Raw genomic sequence first — 21,459 nt, 5'->3', positions numbered from 1 at the left:
CTCAACCTCTCCTCATAAGAAAACCCTTCCATCCCCAGGATCAACCTAGTGAACCTTCTCTGGACTGCCTCCAATGCCAGTATATCTTTCCTTAGATAAGGGGACCAAAACTGTTCACAGTATTCTAGGTGTGGTCTAACTAGTGCCTTGTACAGTCTTAGCAAGACTTCCCTATTTTTATACTCCATTCCCTTTGAAATAAAGGCCAATATTCCATTTCCCTTCCCTATTACCTTCTGAACTTGTATGTTAGCTTTTTGGGATTCATGCACGAGGACCCCCAAATCCCTCTGTGCTGCAGCTTTCTGCAGTCTTTCTCCATTTAAATAATATTCAGCTCCTCTATTCTTCCTGCCAAAGTGCATAACCTCACATTTTCCCACATTATGTTCCATCTGCCAAGTTTTTGCCCACTTACTTAACCTGTCCCTCTGTAGACTCTGTGTCATCCTCACCACTTGCCTCCCCACCTATTTTTGTGTCATCCGCAAACTTGGTGATAGTACATTCACTTCCCTCATCTAAGTCATTAATATATATTGTAAATAATTGTGGCCCCAGCACTGATCCCTGTGGCACTCCACTAGTTACAGGTTGCCATCCTGAAAATGCCCCCCTTATCCCAACTCTCTGTCTTCTCTTCAGCTGAGCTGTCATTTCACACTGGATTCTTATTGGCTGCTGTGCTGTCCAGAAATCTCCCTTGTTCCCCACTCTCCAGATTCCACTGAAGGGGTGTCTGAAGGTTGCAAAAGGAAAAGTCTGAGCAAGTACCACACTAGAATTGAGAGGCTGAACAGGCTGGGGCTCTCTCCTCCAAGAAAGACAAGGCTGAGGGGCTGACCCATCCAGCTTCCCATTGAAAGCATCTACACAACTGTTCACCTCAGCCATTGCCCGTGGCAGCGAGCTCCACACACTGGGTGGAGACGTTTCTCTTGCATTTCCCACCGGATTTATCAGTGACTGTCTTATATTCCTGACCCCCTCCAGTTCTGGTCTTACCTGCAAATGCAAACACCTTCTCTCAGTTTACCCTTTCAAACCCGTTCACCGTGTGAAGGATCTCTGTCTGGTCACCCCACAACTTTCTCTTTCAGGCAAAAGGACTGCAACCGGTCCTGTCTTTTCCTGCTAGTTGTAGCCTATCGGTTTCACACTCACCCTTTGCTTTTCTCCTGTGTACCTCTGTGCTGCTGCTGGTTGTGTTAATAAGGAGTCCACTGTAACTTTGATGGAAGTTCCTCAGTAATCTCAGAGTTTAGGGATTGGGGGAGTGGGGCAGGGGAACCCCCGATAATACTCGAAAACAAAGACTTTTAAAATTAACAACAGCTTTGTCAACACATCTGTACATTTCTCTCCAGGAAGAATGGAAATGTTTTGTTGGTTGAAAAAAGACCTGAAGCTATGTTAAGATTGAGAAGCTGTGCGTGGTGGGTCCTTGAGTTTCTGGAGGGGCAGCCCATGGCCCCACACTCTGGAAATCTCCTTCTCCCTCCTGTAAGACCCTCCTCGAGCCCATCACTTTGACCAGACTTCACATCTGCCTGATTGCACCTCTGAAGCAGCGGGAGATGGTGGCGTAGTGGTCACGTCACTGGTCTGGTCATCCAGAGGCCCAGGCTAATGGGCTGGGGGCACAGGTTCGAATCCCACCACGGCAGCTGATGGTGGAATTCAAATTCAATTCTTACATCTGGAATTATAAAGCTGGTCTCAGTCATGGTGACCATAAAACTCTCAGCAATTGTTGTTAAAAACCCATCAGGCTCACTAATGCCCCTTTAGGGAAGGAAATCTGTCACCCTTACCTGGTCTGGCCTACATGTGACTCCTGACCCCACAGCAATGTGGCTGACTCTTAACTGTCCTCCTGAAATGGCTGAGCAAGCCACTCAGGTCAAGGGCAATTTAGGGTATGGGCAACAAATGCTGGCCTTGCCAGCGACACCCACCATCCCATGAAAGAATATTTACAAAATTGGAGAGACTTGGTCAGTGGAACTTTAATGGCACCTAACAAGGGCTGCTGAGAACAGAGAAAGTAATCTGAGATTTCTAACCGTTTCTTCTCAATGGCTTCCCTCCCTCTCTCAGGCTGACAGTATACAGGTGCCCGGAGGCTGTGGTTCTTTGTGTATGGGAGCACGGTTTCTGAAGAAATGGTACACCATCACTCATCCCAAGGATGCTGCAATCTACATCTCTTCCCCTTCGTGGGGTAAGTGCTCCCGGCATTAGAGGATAAGTTCACTTTGAATATTACGTTGGCTTGTTAACCACTTGCAGTTAGTCTAAATCGTTAGATTCTCCCAAATTGAAATCTTTTCCAGCTGTATTTCTAAAGCTCACACTGCCTAAGCATTTTGACTTTGTCCTTCACAAACTATCTGAAGTCCCAAGGTGTCCAGGTCCATTGGAAAGCTTACTCATCCTGTGCCGGAATCACTCTTGTCAGCTAAGGCTCACTGGCTGCTCCTCTAGCCTTTAAGTCACAAGATGGTGGGTTCAAATGTCTCTTCAGAGGCTGGAGCACAAAAATCCTGGCTCAAATTTCCAGCGCTGAGGGAGTGCGGCACTGTCAGAGGTGCCATCTTTCAGTTCAGACTTTAACACAAGGACTGCCACCCTCCCAATCTGTCCCCTCAGGCAGATATACAAGGTGCCACTACACGATTTGGGTGAGTAGGGGAGTTATCCCCAGGGTCCTGACCAGTATTCGTCCCTCAAATAACATCACCACATAACATGGTTCAGCCATTAGCGCCTGGCTATTTGGAATCTTTCTGTGCACCCACCGCTTGCAACATAATTTCCTGTGTTACAACAGCAATCCAGCTTCAGAATCACTGCCTTAACCGCAAGTGACTTTGGGGTATTCCGAGGTTGTGAAAGGTGATATTTAAATGCAAGGTGAATCATGATGTTTCGGGGAAATGGAATCTTTCTGCCCGTTTGTCTGTCTAAATCCATGTAATGTTCTTCCAAGGGCATCCCAGCGTGTGCATGGTGATATCAGGGTAAAGGGTGAAAGACTTCAATCCATTTGTCATTGGGTGGTTGTGAGAGATGCCCAATTTCTAGGCACCTTGGGCATCTCGAAGTGGTCACTCTGACCATAACCAATTCAGGTGAGGGACGGTGGGGGGGTGGGTGAGGTCCCACTAAATTCAGCTCCAACTACCAGGGAAACCGCTTGCAAGCATTTCAAAGATTTCCAAGCAGGAACAAGCTCTGTTTGTTTCTCTCCTGATAGAGACTCACACGATGGCCTTTCGCGAAGCTGGGTTTATGGATATCTTCGAGTATCGTTACTGGGACAATGAGAATCTGTGCGTGGCTATTCACAAGTGGCTCGAAGACCTGCAGGTATCTGAAAGCAGACAGTGATCAGAACCAGCTTTGTAATGTCCCAGGGCGGGCGGCAGTAGCACATCAGCCCTTTTGGTTCCTTATGCCCAGATCTCCCATTGGCATTGCGCATAGTGAGTCAGTCAGTGTGGCATTTCAGTCAAACAGGAAGTTAGATTTTGTAGCTAAGATATGTCTGCAGGTCTAACAGCTCGCAATGTGTTTGGAGTTAGGCATCTCACAGCCAACCCCCATTGCTCAGATTTCCTGCCAAACTCTTCTGCTCCAAAATTTTCGTACTGCGCTATTCGGTGTGAGTGTGAGCTGGCGACAGCAGGAACGAGGATAATGGGGATGTCACTGAACAGCGGCACCTCTGTCACTGTGGCCCATCCGCTTAAAGATTGAGAAAGAAGGGGAGGAACAACGGAGAAGAGAATTGGGTGAATTAGAGTGAAATTAGACACAGAAAGAGAAACGTGGGAGAGGGGAAAAAAATATGGGTGAAGAGAGAGTGAAAAAAATGACAGAAAAGGGCAAGTATGGAAAGGATGTAAAAATGTAACATTTTTAAAAGGTCTCCAAACAGTTTACCACCTGCAGAAATGAGACTGCACTGTTTAATTTGTTCCCTTTCTGGGCTAGAGAGGCTGACACTGCAGGAACATAAATCTGTTGTTCAAAAGTTCCTTACGCTGTTAAATGCTAGCCCTAACTTGCTGTGGTTCAATGGCTCACTGTACACGAAGGCAGCAATTTATGGGTCAGCTGAGGGGAAGCTCACATTTTCACAATGCTAACAGCGGTGTGGAACAAATCATCCAGCGCCTTATGGTCGTTCACGATTCACACTCTCTCTCTCTTCCCCTCCAAAATTGCCGCATTGTCTCACACACTTGTCTTTTCATCAGCTAACATCAGTTTGCAAATTGAAACTCGCTGATCATTTCCCAGCCAACTGTGGCTCTCTGGCCACAATGGCTGGCAAAGGAAGCTGTTCCTGTCAGTTGATTGTACATGGACGAGGGTGCACAGCCTGAAGATTTTGAGAAAGAGATGCGGGGGGTGTGAGGAAGAAGTTTCTTACACAGCGAGTGGAAATGGCCTTGAACTCTCTGCCTACAAGGATGATGGAAGTGGAGTCAATCGATGATTTCAAAAGGAAATTGAAGGGGCACTTGAAGAAAAGAAACTTGCAGGGATTGAGCGGAAGAGTGGGATTGATTGGATTAATCCATGGGAACCATCATGGTTTCAATGGGCTGAATGGCCTCCTGTACTGCAATGACACTGTGACCCAATAGTTTGAACAAGCTTTGATATATATGAGAATACTGGAAGGATGTTTTTGGCATGAACGAGGGTATAAAGGACTTTCATTTGCATCTGCATATTTGACAGCTTTTGACTTCTGTTCCTTCTCCAGAACGCCCCGGAATATTCCATTGTGGTGCTACATATTGCAGCTCACTGGCCGACTGCAATGGACCCAACCCCTGCCGAGTGGAAGCAGATTGCAGAGGTCATGAAGGTGAGAGGGGGTAACATGAATCGAGAGTCAAGCATATCCCATTAAATCCCGCTGTGACTCCGTGGGTCGCAGTCTCTCCACTCAGTCACAAGGCTGTGAGTTCAAGTCCCACTCCAGAGACTCAAGCACGAAAACCTAAGCAACATTCCAGTGCTGTACTGAGGGAGTGCTGCCCTGTCATCCTTCAGATCAGACATAAAAAGAGGCTCCATCTCCCCTCTCAGGGTGAATCCCATGGCACAATTGGAAGAAGAGCAGCAGAATTCTCCCAGTTGTCCTGGGACCAATGTTGCTAAAAATAAATTATAAGGTCATTATCACTTTACTGTTTGTGGGAGTTTGCTGAGCAGATATTGGCTGCCATGTTTCCTACGTTACAAGTGATTGAACTTCAAAGGTTCATCATTGGCTGTAAGGTTCTTTGGGATGTCCCGAGGTTGCAGAAGGCACCAATTTATACAGGCCGTATGTCCCAACAACTGGCAGATCAAATCAATCGGCACCGTCTCTTCGACTGGTCACAATCAGCAGAGGACTGGCCGTACTCAACCAGCCCGTACTTGAAAAACTCGCAACATAAAGTCTAACCTTAGATGTGATTCCGCAGTTGGACAGCACTTGCAGAACAATCCCGAGTGTGCTAGGAATTACAGTAACAAGTCATTTAAGATGATCAGTCGGGCTTGCAATGTGGCTCACTTCCACTTGCTAGAAGCTACATCTATTCACACGCAGGGACCTGTCCTCCACAAGCATTGTGCCTTGTTTTAATTTAGCAAATGTGTGGAGGACAATAGTTCCCCCGTGCACTCTTCATGGCAATGCCTCAACCAATCAAAGTTGATGGGTCAACCAATCCACTCTCCTTTTCTCAGGCAGTATAAATGGTTGCTCCCTTAAAAATTTGGCATTCGTGCCTCTGTGGCACTAGCAAGTGGTGTGTTTCAGTGAACCTGTCTCAACAATGACCAGTAATTCCCTTGCCCAGGTCCTGTCCTTGTCCAGTTGTTTCCTTGTCAACTCACAATAAATTGTCATTACACAAGACATTGGTGTAGGGTTCCGAAATTTGATTGAGGGAACCACCCAGTGGCCAGAAACTGTAACTGTGGATATTAACGGCCAGATTTCCAACTGAACTGACTCTGTGGAAATGGACCTCTGGGAAACATGCAAAGTGGCCCCAGTCTGTCCGTCTGTGTCTCTTTCTCTCTCCCTCACTGTTTGAAAAATATATCATTATTTGTACGAGGGGATGATGTCGAACCGAGTCTAACCATGTGAGGAACCAGATCTCAGGTCAGTAAAGTGAAGTAGCTTTATTCAAGGATGCTAATGGAGTTTATTCAAAACAGTTCAGGGTGAGGAACTCACAGCAAACCCTTCGCTCCCGCTGAAGCCACATTCCAACCAAGTGGCAGACAGTAAGCAGACAATGTCAGGATTCAAAACAAAAACAGAGTTACCTGGAAAAACTCAGCAGGTCTGGCAGCATCGGCGGAGAAGAAAAGAGTTGACGTTTCGAGTCCTCATGACCCTTCGGCAGAACTGAGTGATATTACGAGAGGGGTGATCTCCCATTTTCAAGGTGGTGACACGTCCCATTTCAATGACAATTGCAGGGGTTGAAATTTTCTAAAATAACCACGCTCCATGTGGCACTTGCCCTTTCAGCGCTTCCGGAGTTTTCTACCGCTCCGTCTGGGAGGGGGAATCAGGGGCATGGGGTGGGTGTGATTGTGACAAAGACGCGATTGCGTGGATGTGATCTTGCCCGCTGCGGTACGAAGAATAAAAAGGTCAGCACATTGTTTACATGGCAAGAGATTGCAGAGCTGTCGAGGTGCAGAGGGATCTGGGTGTCTTAGCACATGAATCACAAGTTAGTGTGCGAGGAAAACTCTTCCTATTAGCTGTGTCCTAGAGGACACAGATTTCATGTTTTGGGCAGGAGGTTGGGGTGGTTGGGGTAATGTGAGGAGTAACCTTTTTTTGTTCACACGGCGAGTGGTAATGAGCTGCCCAGGAGGGTGGTGGACGCGGAGATGACCCGTGAAATCGAATGGGCACTTGAACGGGATAAACCTGCGGGGTTACAGGGACCCCAGCGAGCTCAGGGGACCGACTGGCTTGCTCCACAGGGAGCTGGCACAGGCTCGACGGGCTGAAGGTCCTCCATGTGTGCCATAACGACCGCACCATGAGACGGGAATAAAATCGATTTGATTGGGGTGGAGTGCTGGGGGGGGGGAGGTGAAAGGTCAGCGTGAGCCCTTTTCGGGGTGGATCCAACCACAGTTGGTTCTGTGAGATGTACATCCATCCCAGTCCTGTAAGCTTTGATTGCTCCCGCTGTGTCGGCCTGTTATCAGGTGAATCGGACTGTTTGTCTCTGACTGCAAGCTTTTGATGCGTTTTCTCTTTTTTCTTTTCAGAGGAAGAACCATTTTCCTTTCTTCTATGTCACAGCTCAGGGCCTGGCGTCTGGAGACTTGAATAAAGATGCTTGGCCTGTCAGACACTTTGTCACCGAGCGCTTTGAACTTTTCTGTGCTCAGTCTTTCTGCAAGAACTTTGGCTTATACAGTGAGTTCCTGGGATGAACGGCTCTGTCTGATGAGGAGAGGTTGAGCGGGTTTGGGCTGATACCCATCGGAGTTTAGAAGAATGAGAGGCGACCTTATTGAGACAAATAATAATCTGAGGGAGCTTGACAGGGTAGATGCTGAGAGGATGTTTCCTCTCGTGGGGGAATCCAGAACTAGAGGGCACAGTATGAAAATGAGGGGTTTCCCTCATTTAAGGCTGAGATGAGGAGGAATTTCTTCTCTGAGAGGATTGTCAGCCTGTGGAATTCTCTTCCCCAGAGAGCAGGGGGAGGCTGGGTCGTGGAATATATTCAAGGCTGATTTAGACAGATTTTTGATTGACAAGGGAGTCGAGGGTTATGGAGGCAGACAGGGGAGTGGAGTTAAGGCCACAATTGATCTTATCGAGGAGGCTTGAGGGGCCGAATGGCCTACTCCTGCTCCTAATTCATATGTTCTTAAGTTGCCCTCATGATGCACTGTTTGGACAGTCACAGAGAGCAGCAATCGCAGCATGCTGTTGCCCTACATGAATTACTGCTGATTCCCACACTGGGACACAGGAGGTATCCAGGCAGTGTGAGAAGGTGAAGGGGTACAAGCAGCAGGAGACAAAGAGGCAGAGCTACCGTTACCCGAAGGATTTGAGGGAGCAGGAGAGACAAAGTTAGCTGTCTAGGCATTTATATAGCGCCTTTGATTGGTTCAGTCCCAAGGAGCCTCACTGGGAGCATCAGTCCGACAACATTTGACACTGAACCACAGGAGGAGATATCCAGGACAGGTTTCCAAAAGCTTGGTCAAAGATGGAGGTTTTTAAGGAGCGTCTGAAAGGAAGAGGGGGAGGTTTATGAAGGGAATTCCAGAGCTTAGGACCCAGGCAGTTGAAGGCACGGCCACCAATGATGGAGAGATGGGAACCTGGGAAGTTCAACAGGCTGGAATTGGAGGAGTGCAGAGGTCTCGGGGGGGCTGTCGAGCTTGAGGAAGTCACAGAGATAGGGAGGGGTGAGACCATGGAGGAACCTGAAAACGAGGACAAATTTCTTTCATTAAAATTGAGGCAGTCGTGGACTGGGAGCCAATGTAGGTCAGCGGGCATGGCATGATGGGTGAATGTGACTTGGGAGGACAGGACAGCAGAGGTTTAGCTGACCTGAAGTTTCGGGAAGGTGGGTGGACACTGGGATCAGGTGGGTTCTATAATGAGTGGGTGATCTGCTCTTTGAGATTACCACCCAGTGAAGCAGAAAAGCTATCCCTTATGTGCCAGACAATCATAGACTGATACAGAGGTCAGTAAGAGAGCAATAGCACCTCATCTCTGTTGACACATACGATGCTGAGTAGCCGATAGAAACCTTCCAAAGGAAATGCTTTCGAGAGATGTGATCCTTTATCTAACTGGGCCAACCCTTTCATCCGATCATTTTCCTCCCTTTCCCAGATGACAGGGTCGGAAGTCTGACAATCGTATCCAGGGATAATTACACCCTCGTCAGGATCCGATCTCAGATGGAGTTAGCAGTAAGGGAGACATGGTCAAACCCTCCACGTTACGGTGCCCGTATCGTAGCAACGATACTTAATAACCCAGCCTTCTTTGCTGAATGGTGAGTGTCGAGTAAAGGGTTAACATCAGAGGCACCTGATGCTGAGGTCATGCTGAGGTAACATCACACGATTGGGTAACGGAGGTCTGGAGGGGGGAGAGGGTCCAACCTCATGCAGAGGTCCCAATATGTACGTTGCAGCTGTAAACAAAGAGTAATGGCTTGAGTAAACGACAGTCTCGAGCAGCTTTACTTTGGGAGAACCAGCAAGCCCCAAAGAACCCTGGCCAGGCCCCCAAACACAGGATGAAACAGGAAGGGCAAATCCTCTTCCAGGAGGTGTGAGAAACTGAAGTTTGCTGTGATTAAAACGCTGGTGATTTTTATTTAGGCTGATGTATGGTTACTGGGGACTAAAAATGGTTTTGTGCACTAATCATCTAATCCCATGACTCCCCGAGATGTTCCTTGCTCCCACTGGACTAACAGTGTGCCTTCCTGCCCCTTCAACGCACAGTCAGACAGTCACCAGGACGAGCATTGACCTGTCAGCTCTCAATGACCTCAGCAAATCCCAAAGTGATTTGCAGCCAGCGAAATACTTTTCACTGTGGCCACTGTTGTCATGGAAGAAACATGGCAGCCAGTGTGTGCACAGCAAGATCCCACGCACAGCACTGTGACAATGCCCGGAGAATCTGTTCTCCAGTGCTTTTGGAAGAGGGGATAAATATTGTCCAGGGCACCAGGGGTAACTCCCCTGTTCTTCTTGGGAATGTTTCTATGGGATCTTTCCAGCGCTATGTTCAGCTATCCGGTGATGGCAGCCGGAGACATGAGAAACAGTCAAGTCAAAATGGTTGTGCCAATGGGGATGAATGAGGAAGCGACTGGGAATCTAACTTTTTGTGGGGACACAGTGTAAGGAAGGACGGAGAAGCTGAAAGCAGGCGATGTGGCCTGCAGGCTGTACCTGGGAGACTAACAGATGGAATGGGAAAAAAACTGGGCAACTGTGGGAAAGAGTGTGAAGATACAAATCTACACGAGGGGTATTGTATAGATAATTCCAAAACCCACAGCGGGGGGTAAATACACCCCCCAGAACTCTCAACAGGGGGTAAATACACCCCCAAAACCCACAACAGGGGGTAAATATACCCCCAAAACCCACAACAGGGGGTGAATATACCCACAAAACTCATACCAGGGAGTATTAAAAAACCTCAAAACCCACACCAGGAGCTATTCTACACCCCCAAAGCCCACTCCAGGGGGTATTTTACACCCCAAAAACCCACACCAGGGGGTATTCAAAAAACCCCAAAACCCACACCAGGGGGTAAATACACTCCCCAAACCCACTCCAGGGGGTATTCGAAAAGAGGTTACATCAGCAATCAGTGTTGGGGGTGATCTATTATCCTGCAGAGTGGCTTGGCTAACTAACAGAAAACAGAGTCAGGATAAATGGATCATTTTAGGTTGGCAAACAGTTACCCGTGCAGTAGTCACAGGGATCAGTGCTGGGGCCTCCACTATTTACAATCTCCATCAATCACTTGGATAAAGGGTAAAGGATAACGGCGCAGTTGCTAAATTTGTTGATGACACAAAGACAGGTAGGAGGGTAAGTTGCCAAGAGGAGGTGGGGAGTCTGCAAAGGGACACAGATAGGGTTAAGCGAGTGGGGAAAAAAATGGCCAATGGAGTTTAACGTGGGAAATGTGAACAGGTACACTTTGGCAGGAAGAATAGAAAAGCAGAATATTATTTAAATAGAGAGAGACTGCAGAATGCTGAGGTACAGAGGGATCTGGGTGATGTGCTGGATGAATCAGGAAAGGTTAGTATGCAGGCACAGCGAGTGATTAGGAAGGTCAATGGAATGTTCTCATTTGTTGCAAAGGGAGTGGAATATAAAAGTGGGGATTTTTTGCTTTAATTGTAGAGGGTATTGGTGAGACCACAGCGAGAGTGAAATGTACAGTTTTGGTCTTCTTAGTTAAGGAGGGATATACCTGGACTGGAAGCAGTTCAGAGAAGGTTCACCAGGCTGATCGCTGGGGTCTGTCTCATGAGGATAGGTTGGACAGGCTGGGCCTGTATCCATTGGAGTTTAGAAGAATGAGAGGTGATCTTATTGAAACATGTAAGATCCTGAGGGGGCTTGACAGGGTGGATGCTGAGAGGAGGTTTCCCCGGGTGGGAGAGGCCAGAACTTGGGGACACAGTTTAAAAATAAGCGGTCTCCAATTTAAGATATGAGGAGGAATTCCTTTCCTCAGAGGGTCATGTGTCTGAGAAATTCTCTCCCCCAGCAAGCACTGGGAGGCTGGCTCGCTGAATATGTTCAGGGTTATGGGCAGGAAAGTGGAGTTAAGGCCACAAACAGGTCAGTCACAATCTTATCAAGTGGCCAAGCCAGCTCGCGGGCTGAATGGCCCACTCCTGCTCCTAGCTCTTCTGAAGTGATGATCTCATTAACGCTAATTAATTAGATGAATGGGAACACAGAGCATTTGGTTTTCCTGGATCATCTCAGTGTGGGTTCCCAGTAGCTCTCAGAATCTATCCGGTACTTTCCAGAGGTGACCAGGTGTGGAGATGAGGGCAATGCATTTAACATAGTCTCCTTGGGCTACAGCAAGGCTTTTGATAAGGTCCCACATGGAAGACTGATAACGAAGGTCAGAGCCCATGGGATCCAAGGCAATTTGGCAAAATTGGATCCAGAATTGGCTGAGTGGCAGGAAGCAGAGGGTGATCGTTGAGGGGTGTTTTTGTGACTGGATGCCTGTGTCCAGTGGGGTTCCACAGGGATCGGTATTGGGTCCCTTGCTGTTTGTGGTACATATAAACGATATGGACTTGAATGTAGGGGGGTTGATCAGTAAGTTCACGGGTGACACGAAAATTGGTGGGGTGGTAAATAGTGAGGAGGATAGCCTTAGATTACAGGAGGATATAAACGGGCTGGTCAGATGGGTTGATCTGTGGAAAATGGAATTTAATCCGGATAAGTGTGAAGTGATGCACTTGGGCAGGACAAACAAGGCACGGGAATACACAATGATTGAAAGGACCCTGGGAAGTACCGAGGATCAGAGGGACCTTGGTGTGCATGTCCACCGGTCCCTTAGGGTAGCAGGATAAGTAGATAAGGTGGTTGAGAAGGTATACGGGATACCTGCCTTTATTAGCTGAGGCATACAATATAAGAGCAGGGAGGTTATGCTGGAACTGTATAAAACGCTGGTTAGGCCACAGCTAGAGTATTGCGTGCAGTTCTGGAATCTGCATTATCGGAAGGATGTGATTGCCCTAGAGAGATTGCAGAGGAGATTTACCAGGATGTTGCCTGGGCTGGAGAGTTTTAGTTATGAGGAGAGATTGAATAGACTGGGGTTATTTTCCTTGGAGCAGAGGAGATTGAGGTGTATAAAATTATGAGGGGCATAGATAGGGTGGACAGGAAGGAACTTTTCCCCTTGGTGGAGGGATCAATAACCAGATATAGATTAAGGTAAGGGGCAGGAGGTTTAGAGGGGATGTGAGGAAGATTTTTTTCACCCAGAGGGTGGTGGGAATCTGGAACTCACTGCCTGAAAGGGCGGTAGAGGCAGAAACCCTCATAACATTTAAGAAGTATTTGGATGTGCACTTGCGATGTCATGGCATACAAGGCCATGGGCCTAGTGCTGGAAAATGGGATTAGAATAGTTAGGTACTTGTTTGACCGGTGCAGACTCGATGGGCCGATGGGCCTTTTCCTGTGCTGTAGACCTCTGTGACTCCATGACCTGTCCTTCAATTTGCTGATACAATCAGCCCTCCCATGCTGTTCTGGCTGGTCAAACTCAGAAAGTCTGGGGATGAATAGGGCCTGCTCCTCCCCAGAGGGAACAGTTTTCTCACGGAATCGCTTGCTCTTGGTCCGCAGGCGGGAGAACCTGAGGGCGATGGCCGAACGTCTGATGTTGCTCAAGGAGAAGTTGAAGGAGGAGCTGCGGACACTGGGAGCACTGAGATCCTGGGAACATATCACCAGACAGATTGGATTGTTCATTTATCCTGGATTCACAGGTAGGTGAGCAAAGCACCATTGATCCTGTGGTCAGTGAGCTGGGCAGAGTGTATCGTCGGCACAGGCCTCAGGCATTGTGCTCATCACAGCCCAACAGAGCATCCACTCACCTTTCTCATTCCCTATTCCAAGCCCCAGCGACCTGCCAAAAGCAGTTTTCACTCGACAATCCAACCATCCCGGATTGCCGCCCGCACTCGTCGTTCCTGTCGGACATTCCTTGCTGGGGAAACCGGAATGCGGCCACCCCTTCCACCTCAGCCTGCGCACGGGGACCTCTTATCAGCATCTCCGAGAGAGTCCGGCTGAGCTGACCCACACTCCATGCAAAGGTTTGGGATTGATCCAGGGGGCCGGATCATGCCAGGATCAGCCCTTCAGTCCTGGGACGAAGAGACTCAATGGATTGTGTAACTGCCGCATCCTCTCACAAGAGCCCCCCTATGAATTAGGAGCAGGAGGAGGCCATTCAGCCCTTCGAGCCTGCTCCACCATTCAATAACGTCAAGGCTGATCTTCGACCTGAAATATACCTTCCTGCACTATCCCCTTAATTCTCTTCTGCTCGTCATTCTACTCAATGACAGAGCATCCACAGTCCCTGCGATCGAGAATCCCAAAGATTCGCAACCTGTAGAGAGCGACAGAGAAAGGACAGGGGAGCTGAGTTTCGCTTGAAGAGAGCCAGCAGTGATACAAAGGGCCGAATGGCCTTGTTTTGTACTTCAGCCATTCTCCGATTCTGTGAAGAGATGTTTCCTTATTTGAGTCCTAAATGGCTGACCCCTGATCCTGATACTGTGACACCCCCCGTGTTTGATGATCCGGATAGCAGCAATGCTGCCCCAGCTTTCACTCTCTGGTGAAACTGATGTCTTTGTTTCTTCCTCCGTGATATGGAGAAGGTGAATTTTAGCCACAGAATTTAGAAATAATTATTCCATCAAGTCTCCAGTATCAAATCGACGCTCGTGGGGTCATCAGGGGCTCAGTGGAGAGCATTCTCGTCTCCAGGTCAGAGGCTGTAGGTTCAAATCCCACTGCAGAGCCTTGAGTGCATCGTTAAGGCTGAGATTCCCAGTACAGTACTGAGGGAGTGCTGCACTGTCAGAGGGTCAGTACTGAGGGAGTGCTGCACTGTCAGAGGGTCAGTACTGAGGGAGTGCTGCACTGTCAGAGGGTCAGTACTGAGGGAGTGCCGCACTGTCAGAGGGTCAGTACTGAGGGAGTGCCACACTGTCAGAGGGTCAGTACTGAGGGAGTGCCGCACTGTCAGAGGGTCAGTACTGAGGGAGTGCCACACTGTCAGAGGGTCAGTACTGAGGGAGTGCCACACTGTCAGAGGGTCAGTACTGAGGGAGTGCCACACTGTCAGAGGGTCAGTACTGAGGGAGTGCCACACTGTCAGAGGGTCAGTACTGATGGAGTGCTGCACTGTCAGAGTGTCAGTACTGAGGGAGTGCCACACTGTCAGAGGGTCAGTACTGAGGGAGTGCCACACTGTCAGAGGGTCAGTACTGAGGGAGTGCTGCACTGTCAGAGTGTCAGTACTGAGGGAGTGCTGCACTGTCAGAGGGTCAGTACTGAGGGAGCGCTGCACTGTTAGAGGGTCAGTACTGAGAGAATGCTGCACTGTCAGAGAGTCAGTACTGAGGGAGCGCTGCACTGTCAGAGGGTCAGTACTGAGGGAGCGCTGCACTGTCAGAGGGGCAGTACTGAGGGAGCGCTGCACTGTCAGAGGGTCAGTACTGAGGGAGTGCTGTACTGTCAGAGGGTTAGTACTGAGGGAGTGCTGTACTGTCAGAGGATCAGGACTGAGGGAGTGCTGTACTATCAGAGGGTCAGTACTGAGGGAGTGCTGCACTGTCGGAGGGTCAGTACTGAGGAAGTGCTCCACTGTCAGAGGGTCAGTACTGAGGGTGTGCTGCACTGTCAGAGGGTCAGTACTAAGCGAGTGCCGCACTGTCAGAGGTTCAGTACTGAGGGAGTGCTGCACTGTCAGAGGGTCAGTACTGAGGGAGTGCCGCACTGTCAGAATGTCAGTACTGAGGGAGTGCTGCACTGTCAGAGGGTCAGTACTGAGGGAGTGCTGCACTGTCAGAGGGTCAGTACTGAGGTACTGCCGCACTGTCAGAGGTTCAGTACTGAGGGAGTGCTGCACTGTCAGAGGGTCAGTACTGAGGGAGTGCCGCACTGTCAGAATGTCAGTACTGAGGGAGTGCTGCACTGTCAGAGGGTCAGTACTGAGGGAGCGCTGCACTGTCAGAGGTTCAGTACTGAGGGAGTGCCGCACTGTCAGAGTGTCAGTACTGAGGGAGTGCTGCACTGTCAGAGGGTCAGTACTGAGGGAGCGCAGCACTGTCAGAGCTGCTGTCTTTCAAATGAACCATTAAACTGAGACTCGGTCTGGACTCTCAAATCCCCTGGGCATTATTTTGAAGAAGAGCTGGGGAGGTTTTTCTTGGTGTCCTGGTTTATATTCATCCTCCAAACGAACATCACTAAAATCAGATTATCTGGTCAAGAGCACAATGTTGTTTGTGGGAGCTTGCTGTGCACAAACTGGCTGCAGCCTTTCCTGCACTGTATGTAGTTCATTAACTGGAAAATGCTTTGGGGTTGTCTTGAAGCTGCTTGAAAGACAAGTCTGAATTTCTTCGCTAATTAACTTCCAAGATCAAACCATTCCCCACTGTCCTTAACTGAGATATTTGTGATTTGAGCAGATTCCCAGATTGACTACTTGATGAAGAAGAAACATATTTACCTCTCGTCTATTGCGCAAATCAACATCAGCTTAATTAACAGTCAGAACCTCACCTTCATAGCACAGTGCATCAATGAAGCTGTGCTGTCAAATCCTGAAGACATGGAGTTATAAACAGATTAACTCACTCGACTGGGAACTTGGTGGGGGGGCAGGGGTTTTTAACAATGCTATTGTAACCACAACAAAATATTTTCCTCCTACTTCAGTACTTTATGTTAAGTGAGCTGTGTGTAATACAAGAAAAGGCCCAGGTTTAACGATGGTACCTTTGGTATGTATCATTTGGATGTGAATAAAGCACTTAACATAATGATTCAGCTTTGACTGTGTCGTGGATATGAAACGGGCTGGGTGAATCACATTGAAGGTGAATGGGAAAGGAGATAGTGCGGGTATCCCCCCCTGTCCATTCCATCAGTTAGACTCTACCCCCTGCACTCTTCAGCTGCGTCACGTCCGAGACCGAGCTTGCTGGGAAGGTGAGCTGCAGGTGGCACGGGGAGGGTATAATGGAGCGTCTGGGACTACCTCAGTGAATGACAGGGCCAACAGAGTCTCTCTAAGAACTATTCACTCCCTGAAGGAATGAGACTGCACAGTTTGAATTGTTCCCTCTTTGGGCTGCAGGGGTTGGGTGGAATCGCGGGATCAATTACCGGTCCTGATGCTTTCAATTGCCGGGGTTCACCTCCTGAGGAGAGTTTTAACACCATTTCATGTGAAAATCCAGAGAGTCCTTTAAAATAATGGAGGGGTGGAGGGCCAAGGGAAGGATGTAATTGTGGGAGACAAATAGCTGAATGGTGTCAATTGACCAGCAGGGTTCTGGGATTCACAGCTGGTGAATCTCTTCATCCCCTGAACCCACTGGCTGATTTGTGCTCTGATACCTGAGATTTATTTTCCCAGCACTGGAAGGCCCCAGCTATTTAAAACAGGAGATTCTGGGCGCTGTGGTCTCGTGGGGGAAGAATTGTCAAACCTTCACCCGGGTTGGCAAGGCAGGACAACTGCTAGAAACAGAGCAGGCCAGAGCAGATGCACATCTTCAGGAAGCTGCCTTCGTTTCTGATCTCTGCTACGCTCCGAATATCCACGACAAACACACACAGTCTCAGCCAGCACTTTCCGACAGCTGGATCTCTGGCCACAAGGTGGCAATGCAGGCCACATGTGCATTGGCTTCTCTTGCCTCGTCTTTCACAGTCAACAGCATCAGAAGGTGCAAGGCAAGTTGGGACAAGTGAGGGTTGGCCAGGGGATGGTGGCGTGAGGCACGTTTGCAGCTCAGTGCCATCACACTGAAGTGTCCACTTCAAGGAGAACATGAAGAGCCAGCCTTGGGCGCTGTCCTCATCTTCTCCAATTCGTTTCCTTGAGTTTTAAAATATTTATTGACCCAAGAAGAACTCAGGTTGCTGTAACCATAGTTACAGAGTTGCCAGCTCAAGTTGGACCGATTCCTGGAGCTTTCACCGCATGACCACAAATGGCCCAGCCCACACCCTCCCACCATTGGTCAACCGACACGTCCATCTTGGCATTTTCCCCACAGCCAATCAGAAGGACTTGCCAATCGGATGATCAATAACTGTCTTTGCCAATTCCAGTGTTCATAGAAAATGAATAAAGACAATAATTTTTAAAATTATTTAAACCTGCCTTCCACCCCCCTCCCCGGATTTTACTCTCAGTAGCGTGTGGGAGATGAATCCTTAGTTCCTGAAGACCTCCGGGCTATTCCTGGAAGGGTGGTAACCCTAACAATAGCAATCAAAGTGACTGTGGGTTCCTGATGATTTTCATTGCTGGGGATGTATGAGTGGGTTTCTCACATACTCCAGGTCGATGAGGTTCCTCTTTGGGGTGTGGATTCAGAACATTTACTCCCTGAGGTCTATCAGACTAAGATCCCACTAAAAAGCTTTCAGCTCGTTTTGCTTCTAAGTAACATTCGCCCAACACAAGTGCCAGGCAATGACCATCTCCAACAAGAGAGAATCCAACCATCGCCCCTTGACATTCAGAGGCATTACCATCGCTGAATCCCCCACTATCAACCTGGGGGTTACCATTGACCAGAAACTGAACTGGACTAGCCATATAAATACTGTGGCTACAAGAGCAGGTCAGAGGCTGGGAATCCTGCAGCGAGTAACTCACCCCCTGACTCCCCAAAGCCTGTGCACCATCTACAAGGCACAAGTCAGGAGTGTGATGGAATACTCTCCACTTGGCTGGATGAGTGTAGCTCCCACAACACATAAGAAGCTCAACACCATAAAGGACAAAACAGCACCACTTGATTGGCACCACATCCACGAACATTCACTTCCCTCCACCACCGACGCACAGTGGTAGCAGTGTGTACCACCTACAAGATGCACTGCAGGAACTCTGCTCCTTAGACAGCACCTTCCAAACCCATGACACTACCACCTAGAAGGACAAGGGCAGCAGACACCTGGGAATACCACCACCTGGAAGTTCCCCTCCAAGTCACTCACCATACTGACTTGGAAATATATCACCGTTCCTTCAATGTCACTGGGTCAAAATCCTGGAACTCCCTCCCTAACAGCACTGTGAGTGTACCTACACCACATGGACTGCAGCGGCTCAAGAAGGCAGCTCACCACTACCTTCTCAAGGGACAAATGAGGAGGTAGGCTTTGATGGTGATGTTCACACCCCAAGAATGAATGTTATAAACGAACAATCCTTCAGAAATGAAATCAAAACACTGCGGATGCTGGATATCTGAAACAAAAACAGAAAATGCTGGAAAAACTCAGCAGGTCCGACAGCATCTGGGGAGTTAACGTTTCGAGTCCGTATGACTGTTCCTCAGAGCTCTGAAGACCTGTTAGACCTGCTGATCCTTTAGAAATAGTCATTTGTTTGTACAGAACTTGACTGTTGCTGAAAGAATTGTGGCATGTCCGAGCTGCCAGATATCTCTTTATTCAGCAATACTCCAATCCTTTGGAAAACAATGCGTCCATTGTCAGGGAGGTGGGAAACCTGAGGGAATGGAGAGAAGTCTGAATGGATGGGAGGAAGGTGAAAACGGGGAGCTGATTGAAAGCTCAGGTAAGTTTGTACATGGAGGTCCAACTCCAGGTGCCTGGAATCTTTGTCCCAATGCGAGGTGGGTGGGCAGGAAGGGGGCTCTTCTCCTGGATGTTCAAGCCTTTCGCGAGTGTTTGTGTGAATCTCCTGCTGTCAGAATTGATGCGGTCCCACCAGTAAATGACCTGCGGGCGGGCATATGTCTGGGAACCCAGGAAATCCTCACCTCAGTGCTTTAAAAAAACCCAGCAGGATGGGCCCTGACATTCACTGAGAGACTGGAACTAAAACCAGCGGGTGGCAGCAAAGATGTTCCATTCACACACTCGAGAGACAAGCACTCAGGATGTGGAACTCACTCACTTTTGCTTGGGCTGGAGTGTCAGGGTGGAGGAGTGAGTCAGAACATCCCAAGGTGTCACCGATGAAATGTAAAGCACCTGAGGTATGAGACGGCGGAGTAAGAGCGGAAAGCTGAATTTCTGGCTGGTCAATTTCCCTAAGTGCTCACCACTCAGTAACATGTCAGGACTGGTCAGCGAAGCTCATGAAATCTTTGGAATTTAGCAAAGAGTGAGGAACAGACGCCCTCGATCGGCTCCCCTGCACCGCTCCGAGGCTCCAGGGGAGCAGAGAGGAAATTTGCCCACCACGTTAACGAAGGAAGATGTGTCTTTCACAACTTCCCAACGTGCTTCACAGCCAATGAACCGCTCTTGTGAAGCGGGGTCACTGCTGGTCATGTAGGCATCGCGGCAGCCCATTTGGGCACAGCAAGATGCCAGAAGCAGCAGTGCGATAATAACGGAGTAGCTTGCTGGCCGAGCCAACTTGGACATTGCCTTGCCAGCCTGTGATCCCCCCTCCCCACGACCTTCGATGGAACAGGGCGCTGGATGTATTTTTGCCGCCTAAGGGTCCCTGGTCTTTCCCCAAATCTTACATCAAAAGGTGAGGGGATCCGGTCAGGAAATTCAGCTTGCAAATGAAGCAGAGTAAGAGGTTAGGGACAGAATTCCACTGGGGTGAACAGATGGAATTTAATCCCCATGATACAAACCAGCTGGGCTTCCTTTATTTTACAGAGTGCACTTTCATTTCATATTTTTTATAGCCTCCAACAAAGTGGAGTTCCGTGTTGCCGACATATTGGGCCTTACTGCTTCTCTCGTAGATGCAATCCCAGACAAGGGTCAAGACGTAATGAGTTACCTCACACGCAAGAGTCTGTGGCCAGTGTTATACGCGGAGCAAGGATTCGGAAGTGGCAGTGGGGTGAATGAGCTGGTCGTGTGTTCCCGATGACATCCGTGGAAGCAGGAGTGTTGGCCGGGTCACTCAGGAGTCCTATACGCTTCATCAGGACATGTCATGGGATCATTATTCTGGACCTGGATAGGTAGATATGCTGAGAATGCAACCGTGTGCAGAATGGGCAGCTCCAACACTTACTCTTGGGACAATTCTCCGGGATACCTGGACTCTGGCACATCCCCGATTTCAATCACTCGACCATGGGGGGGTGTGGGGTACCTTCAGGTGCCTGGGCCCTGAGGTCTGGAATTCCCACCCAACATCTCCCTGCCTCTCCACCTCTCTCTCATCCTTTAAGATGCTGCTTTTAAACCTACCACTTTGACCGAGTTTGTGGTCACCATTCCTACTATCACCTTTGTGTAGCTCAGTGTCCAGTTTTGGCTGATACCACATCTTGGGCATTTTCCTGTGTTAGCGATACTGCAGAAGTACTGACAAGGCCAGCACATTGCACAAGGTACTTCCATTGACTGCCTCCTCAATGTCACGTTAAAATTGATAGACTTGTGTCTGGCTTAATGATTATGCAACAAAAGCAGGTATATGGTGTTAAGAGTCAGCTTGAGCATTTTATACATTTCCAGGATGTGGGCTCCGCTGCCTAGGCCAGTATTTATTGCCCATCCCTAATTGCCCTTGAGAAGGTGGGGGTGAGCTGCCTTCTTGAACCGCTGCAGTCCATGTGGTGTAGGTATACCCACAGTGCTGTTAGGGAGGGAGTTCCAGGATTTTGACCCAGCGACAGTGAAGGAACGGCCGATATATTTCCAAGTCAGGATGGTGAGTGGCTTGGAGGGGAACTTCCAGGTGGTGGTGTTCCCATCTATCTGCTGCCCTTGTCCTTCTAGATGGTAGTGGTCGTGGGTTTGGAAGGTGCTGTCTAAGGAGCCTTGGTGAGTTCCTGCAGTGCATCTTGTAGATGGTACACACTGCTGCTACTGTGCATTGGTGGTGGAGAGAGTGAATGTTTGTGAATGTGGTGTCAATCAAGCGGGCTGCTTTGTCCTGGGTGGCTTGAATGTAACCCTAGCCCCATATTCCCACCTACCCCCAATATCCTTTCACTGCCTTGCTTATCAAGAATCTATCCAGCTTTGCCCTAAAAATATTCAAAGACTCTGCTTCCACCACCTTTTGAGGAAGAGAGTTCCAAAGACTCACAACCCTCAGAGAAAAATTCTCCTCAA

At 48.8% G+C, this 21,459-nt stretch overlaps 1 protein-coding gene across 1 annotated transcript; it reads left to right on the top strand.

Annotated features, from left to right (window-relative positions):
- The first annotated feature begins 3,265 nt into the window (after positions 1-3,265).
- LOC144694626 (aspartate aminotransferase, cytoplasmic-like) lies at positions 3,266-16,195 on the top strand. Its single transcript, XM_078565221.1, has 6 exons — positions 3,266-3,372; positions 4,781-4,885; positions 7,321-7,471; positions 8,921-9,086; positions 12,970-13,112; positions 15,840-16,195. The coding sequence occupies exons 1-6, from the start codon at positions 3,271-3,273 to the stop codon at positions 15,992-15,994; spliced, it is 822 nt and encodes a 273-aa protein (XP_078421347.1). The 5' UTR covers positions 3,266-3,270; the 3' UTR covers positions 15,995-16,195.
- The last annotated feature ends 5,264 nt before the right edge of the window (positions 16,196-21,459 follow it).

The sequence above is a fragment of the Cetorhinus maximus genome, chromosome 20 (genome assembly GCF_964194155.1).
Source record: "Cetorhinus maximus chromosome 20, sCetMax3.hap1.1, whole genome shotgun sequence".
In the NCBI taxonomy this organism is placed as follows: domain Eukaryota; kingdom Metazoa; phylum Chordata; class Chondrichthyes; order Lamniformes; family Cetorhinidae; genus Cetorhinus; species Cetorhinus maximus.
This window is presented reverse-complemented; position numbering and strand designations above follow the sequence as displayed.

Coding starts and splice junctions, on each gene's coding strand:
- LOC144694626 (XM_078565221.1), top strand. CDS start 3,271: ATGGCCTTTCGCGAAGCTGGGTTTATGGATATCTTCGAGTATCGTTAC. Junction 9,087..12,969: donor CCAGCCTTCTTTGCTGAATG/GTGAGTGTCGAG, acceptor CTTGGTCCGCAG/GCGGGAGAACCTGAGGGCGA. Junction 13,113..15,839: donor CATTTATCCTGGATTCACAG/GTAGGTGAGCAA, acceptor TGATTTGAGCAG/ATTCCCAGATTGACTACTTG.